The sequence below is a fragment of the Dendrobium catenatum genome, unplaced genomic scaffold (genome assembly GCF_001605985.2).
Source record: "Dendrobium catenatum unplaced genomic scaffold, ASM160598v2 fragScaff_scaffold_1521, whole genome shotgun sequence".
Classification (NCBI taxonomy): Eukaryota; Viridiplantae; Streptophyta; class Magnoliopsida; order Asparagales; family Orchidaceae; genus Dendrobium; species Dendrobium catenatum.
In genome coordinates this window covers 526,170-532,925 of record NW_021319983.1, presented here as the reverse complement: position 1 = coordinate 532,925, position 6,756 = coordinate 526,170, and the positions used below count along the sequence as shown (strand labels likewise).

At 35.9% G+C, this 6,756-nt stretch overlaps 1 protein-coding gene across 1 annotated transcript; it reads left to right on the top strand.

The window, feature by feature from the left end:
• The first annotated feature begins 398 nt into the window (after positions 1 to 398).
• LOC110096661 (acyl carrier protein 2, mitochondrial-like) lies at positions 399 to 6,385 on the top strand. The gene is made up of 2 exons (XM_020822710.2): positions 399 to 687; positions 6,101 to 6,385. The coding sequence occupies exons 1-2, from the start codon at positions 493 to 495 to the stop codon at positions 6,275 to 6,277; spliced, it is 372 nt and encodes a 123-aa protein (XP_020678369.1). The 5' UTR covers positions 399 to 492; the 3' UTR covers positions 6,278 to 6,385.
• Positions 6,386 to 6,756: the final 371 nt, after the last annotated feature.

Sequence of the window (6,756 nt, the reverse complement as noted above, 5' to 3'; positions counted from 1 at the left end):
AGTTCTTGTACGAACAAAAAGGGAACGAGTGAGATAAGAGAGAGAGATATGAAGAGAGAGAGATATGAAGAGAGAGAGACCGATGACATTTTATCATATTTTTAAATAATAAATTTTAGGTGTTAAATATACAAATTCTTTTACTTTACATACAATATGTAAATATCTTTATTATTTTTATGATCTAAATGTTTAATATATATTTTTCACATCTATAACATTTTTATATAAGTATATTTATTTAGAACAATATCAGTGAAGTACATAATAAAAATATATTTTTTTTCTTTTCATAATTCATTAAATTTATAATGATGGAGTGTTATGTGAATAATATTTCACATCAATTAATTAAATATTGCATTATTATTATTTTTTTAATTTTGGCCAACAAATATTTTGGAAGATCCGAAAGGACCGTGGCAAGGGGGTAGGGTTCCGATTTCTCTCTCTCTTCTACAGTCTAGTCGAGCAGAAGTTGGGAGAGCGAACATGCAGGCGGCGAAGACTACGATTCGTCTTCTCAGATCCACTCGTTCTCTGGCGATGTTGGAAAACTACCCATTAGGCTCGAGGGCTTTCGCACAGTCGGCATTGTCCTCCGCTTCCACTTCCATCGACAAACAGGATATAACTGATCGAGTCCTCGATCTTCTAAGATCCTCACCATTTATTGATCCTGCCAAGGTTTAAATTATTTATGTTATCCATTTTGTTCGTCTTGATTTTAAATTTTTTAGTTTTAAACTGATTTTGCTTTCGCTTGAAGAAATTTCTAATTGATTTATGCTTTCTTCCCTCCTTTAACTCTGGACCATGCAGTAAAATTGAAGGCTTACATTTGATAATTAATTTTGGCAACATATTTAATCTATAAAACATCGACATAGGAATTGAGATTAAAAAATGCTGTATTAACATGGGAACATTGGCGATCGATGGTTTTAAAGTGTTTCGAGAGTTGATCATAATAAGAGGATTGTTGATGATTAGGTAGCAGCACTCAAAATTTCTCCTTTTATAACTACAGTAGCGCACAAAAAATCCCTTTTGCATGACTAAAGACATCCTTTCATACTCTCATGCAGGGGAACACTATGACTAAGAATTCTGACTGAAGAAAATGTCATAATCTCAATTTAAACTCTTCCTCAAGTCTCAATGCTATCCAATAGCCATGAGGAAGACCAATGGATTCAACTGAAACAATTGAGACAAAATTATGAGCAATTTACACTACAAAGTTTCCTAAACAAGTATTGGCTTTAAGAATTTCATTGCAAGAGAGGTTAATTTTTTATGACTTATGTGTTTGATTTGTTGAAACTCTTCCTTGTCAATAGTATTGTAGTAGCCAACTCCAAGGCCATCACAAATGATGAAACGACAAGAGGAAGGCAACGAGGCAAAGGGTGATAAGACTACTGACAATTGGCCATATTGTTCTCATTTCAATTTAAAGAGTAGAACAATCATAATTATTGGAAGCTCCACCTTGAACTGTGTGCTAAAAGTAATATAAGAAATTGGAAGCAAGCAATGATAATTGTTATAAAGAAAAAGTTTGAAATTTAATGGATATAAAGCCCATGCCCAATAATTAATTGCTTTGATGGTTAGAACAAAAGATCTTGAGCAAATCAAAGAGGAACTCTTCTAGTTGCATGTTTAGGTCTAGACTATGGTGATAACCATTTTTTACTTAGCCAAGCAAATATGGTCTTAAAATCACTGGCTTATAAGCTTGGGCTAAAAACTAGCCTACATCCAAAACACCACCTAGTGGGTTGGATCAATAGAGGAAGAGAGTGTTAGGTTACCAAACAATGTACACTCAAGTTTGTTGTTACCAATAATTTAATCGATAAAGTCACTTCTGAAGTAGTGCTACTAGAAGGATGCCATATTATTCCAAGAAAGTTTTGTGAACAATGATGTCATTTATTATAGAAGTTCACAAAAATTCAAACCTGTAAAAGATGATTGAGATTTTATCCTCAAAAGTTCTTCTCTTCTTCATCTGATTATGTGAAATTTATATAAGCAAAAGGTTTTGAATTATTTCTCTTGTAAGAGAAGTTTGTAGGACCATCCATCCTGTGTTGAAGCCTACGAAGGATTATCAAGTTTTTGTAGAGCTACTCAAAGCTATTTAGAAGGAATATTTGTCTACAAAAAGCTAAGGAATATAAGCTGCATTCAACACAGGAAACTACATCACCAGTGAAAAGAAATTAGTGCCTCTTCAGCCTATAAATGTTAAACGTAGGAAAATTTCATACAAAACCATACCAACCTAGGTGATACACCCAAGGTATGTGTGTACATTCGCAAGATCATATTTGATCACAAGGAGCCCTAAACCAAGAGGATCTTGATAATAGGATACTCATTAATTTCATTGATTTAGGAGGAACTCATAAAATTAGATAGCAAAATAAGTTTCTAGTATTTTTTAAAAAAGATTCTATTAGTTTTCATCATCAAGCTCAAATTTCTATGAAGAATAGATAGGCTATTAAGTGCAAGTTAGCAAATATGGAGGGCCTAAATGCAAAACTACCAATTCAAAATCTTTGGATTAGTTTGCTGGCCAAGCATTGAAATATTCGTGGCTAAATTTAAGTGATTATTCTAATCTCCACACTACAATGGATGAGATAATAAAATCCAACTAACTCTGCTAAAAGGAATAGGGTATCTGCAATAGGAAAGAATGAAGGAAATTTAAGTTAATCCTCGATGATTCACTCATGAGAATCTCCCTCTTTCTATTCTAGCCGCCCATATCAAAAGAGGATAATTCTTGAGAATATTCTTTAGGGTTTTTCTTTAAATATTTAAATGCATTGTGATAACCATTTATATTTGATTTTTTTTATGTATCTTTATTTATTGATAGGTTATTTGATTTTCCAGGTTGCTTATCATTTAGCGATACATAGCCATTTTTAGTTATTATTTGGAATCAAATTCTTCAGTTTCTTACCGTTTGTGATGACGAGGGAATGAAGGATGGTGTCTTCTTTCCGCCTCGTGGACAAGGTGGATCTTTGGAAGGGGATTATTGTTAGACCGTTCCAGCCGGTTCATACGGGACCGACTTACGAACAACAGTGGCAGAGAAGTTCCACCTCCTGCATATGACAATCAAACCGCCCAGTTCAAAAGAGCTGATTAGGAAGGTTTTAAGAGAAGTTTAGGAGGTAAATTTGATTGTAGGGATTGTTTGTAGATTTCCTTTTGGATTGTATGCATTAAATAGTTTGTTTTCCTAGGTTTAAGGCATCTTAAATTTGGCTGAAATTTGAGATCTCTCTTAGGTTTTGGGCTCTAGTGGCGTCTGGAGATTTGGGAGAGCGGATCTTCCTCTCCAATTGAAGATCCACGTGTATCTTGTATTTTCTTTCATACAACTTTCAATAAAAAAATGCTCTTGTGTGTTCTATTCCTAGTTTTCTTGTCATTGGATTTCTGAAATTGCTGAAATCAGATTTCAATCAAGGTTTTACTTAAATTTCTACAAGCATTTCCTATCAGGAGCATACGAGCTCTGACCATGACCATAATTTAATGGTGTCATTTGACCGCAAAACCACTCGGTCAGAGGGTCCCGGATATAATCGTTTACTTGTGGTACCATTTAGTGTCGAAATCACTGATTAGAGGTCGCGTGCCACGCCCTTACTGACAAGAGATGGATTGAGAATGAATCCTACCGATATTCTGGACCAGACGTTTGATCTTTGTGAGCTGAAGTGATTTTTAATTTGTCCACCTCGACAAACTGTTGCGAATGGTGGAGAGATTTTTGCTCTAAGTATTTTGATGATTTATTTCAATTTTAAGTATTGACATTATTGAGCGTTTTTATGGGAATTTGGAGGTGTTTTTAAGTATTTGGGGTCCCCTTCGGTTGAAATTTTCTATCAGCTCGACTCGAACACCCCCTGGCTCGAGCTCGACTCGACTCGTTTGCACTCCTAGCTAGGCATGGTGTGGGAAGCTGGGCATTGGGTTCGATCGAGAAGGCTAGGCGTCGGTTGTATTGGGTCCAACGGGTAGAGGGCGGGTGACAGGAGTGCTTGATTCGGCTACAGGCGGAAGCGGGAGGTTTCGAAGCTCATGCGATCATGGTCGGACGGGTTCGGTTGATGGAGGAGATCAGGCTGTGTAGGTAGAGACAAAGGAAAGTCGGAGGGTTGGATTTAGTATTTCCAGTGTGGAGTCGAAGAAGGTGTCAGTTCGGAACCGGAAGTAAGGAGTCGTTCATTGTCATTTAAACAACGAGGAGGGGAAACACGATCGAGATGAGCAAATTGCGGGAGGCGACATAAATGGTGCCGAACAGGTATGCATGATTTGAGCAGGAATTTTTTTTTTTTTTTTTGGATTTTGGTGCAGGTCAACAATTAGCCGAGCTAAAAAAAATATGAATGATGATAATAGCAAGAAGGCATGTATTAATTAGCACAAATTAAAATTAAGAATAAGGATAATAATAATAATTGCAAATCTGACCGCATGCTGGAACTTCTCAAGTGAATCTCCATACAACTTAAGGTATCTTCAAGGTCGGGATTAAGCTTATTTGGTCTTGGGATTCAATGCTGATGAATGGAATGTAATAGCGTTCCCTTAGCATTCTTCTTCTCCAAGTTGATTAGGGAAGCAATTTTATTTAATGCAAAGTGGTCCACTATAGCACAAATTAAAATTAAGAATAATGATAATAATTAAGCTTATTTGGTCTCAAACCAGAAGCTGCTAGAAATTGCGGCATGGCACAAATTTTGAAGAACTAGGAAAAGATCGATTCTTAATATGTATATATATATATTTCAATTTGTATCATCATTATCATCCTTGGGAAGTTTACGTTTCAAAGGTAAAATTATTCTATGTGGATACGGAGGCTATTCGGAGACGAATCAGAATGCACAACAATATTTTTTTGTTGTGTACCGGGTGACATGGCGTGTTCTGATTCGCCTTCAGACGGTCCAATGTGCGCGCAAAATAATTTCTTGTTCCGTAGGGCCAAAATCCACGTTTATCCCATCTCCTTTGACGCCACAAGGCGTTCTTAAACAACAACTAAACATGGCAGAAACTTTATGCAGGAGTCAACTGGGAAGATGCTTTGGCTTTTGACCATGAAAGTTGGTTTATTGGTTGCATCCTAGAATATTATATTATGATTAATGGAAGATATTTTATGGTTTTTTAGGAGACTTAAAAATAAGGGGAGCAAATAATATATCCTTTTATTTCGATATAATATACAAGTGTGATCAGTCTTTAATATGAAGATGAACAAGAGGTTAAACCCATTGAACTCTCTAGAATCACATGATCATAGTTATATTGAACTAATTAGGGTCATTATGAACTTGCAAGTTCATCGCGAACTTGTCAAGCTTGCCATGTATTCGACGAGATCACTCTACTCGTTGAGAGTCTAATGGAGTTGCCATATTCAAGCATATTAAGCCTAAGGATCGACTCGGACTCATTATGCTGGTATTCAAGCAACTCACCGTAACCCGCTATGATAATCTACCTCACGCTCTTAAGCTACTTGCCAGTGTTCAGGTCAGCTTTATTAAAGTCTTGTACTTTTGATAATCTAATAAGATCTTAGAGTTTCTCACTCTAGGTTTCTTTTTCATTCTCTCTAATGGTTATCTTTATACTGTGTTTCCTTTTAGTAAGATTTCAAAGTCATTTGCAGACAAATTTTGATCCAACAAAAGATGTTTGGATATCTTTTGGGTTTGTCTTGTGGTTGTCACTACCCCTCTTTTGGATGAATTATTCTGTGTGGACACCGGACGGGAGAACCGTCTAGTGTTCTCACTGTGTTTTTTACTGTAGCAGTTGCGTTTTTACTGTAGACAGTTTCTGCCCGGTATTTGCATAAAATAATTTCTCCCTCTTTTGATATATTTTCAGACCAGTCGAAAAACAAAAGCGCTGCCAATATATACTTTTTTTTTTGGATAAAATATGCCAACATATACTAGTAAAAACCAATTTTCTTCCTATATATATATATATGATGTTTGAAATGGCCGGTTTTCCATTTGTTTCTTGTCAGGTGAGCTCCGCTGCAGATTTTAAGAGGGATTTAGAGTTGGATATCCTTGACAGTGTCCAAGTTATGGCAGCAGCAGAAGAGGAATTTGCTATCGAAATCCCCAACAGTGAAGCTGACAAGTTCACAAACACCTCTCAACTTATTGAATACATAGTAACTCATCCACAAGCCAAATGAAGCTGCTTATAGTTATTCGATTTTGTGATATCCTTCAAGTTTGAAACTCGCAGGTTTGTAATAAAGATTTCAGAACTCGGTTATTTTCCTTTTGAGTGCTTTTGTGCAGTAATATGCGTACAAATGTTTTCAAGCTTTCAAAGTTTTGTGACAGTTTTTTTACTATTTTTTAGAACAATTTTTAGTATAATTTTATTTTTCAAAATTTGCTTTATAAAACAATACAAAAGTTGTCCCAAATAAAACCTTAGTCTCTCTCCTTTGTTCTAGTAGATGCATAAGGGATGTTTCAGCCTTGTTCAAAGGAGAATACTAGACAAAATATTATTCATTCAAGAGTTCTATTTATCTAAGCTAGAATTTCAGTGCCCTTTGGATGTGAAATTAATTTGTGCGTGCGGATACGGATGCCGTCTTGAGGCAAATCAGAACGTGCCACGTTGCCTGTTTGTTGTGTACCGCGGCTGTGTATACTTGTG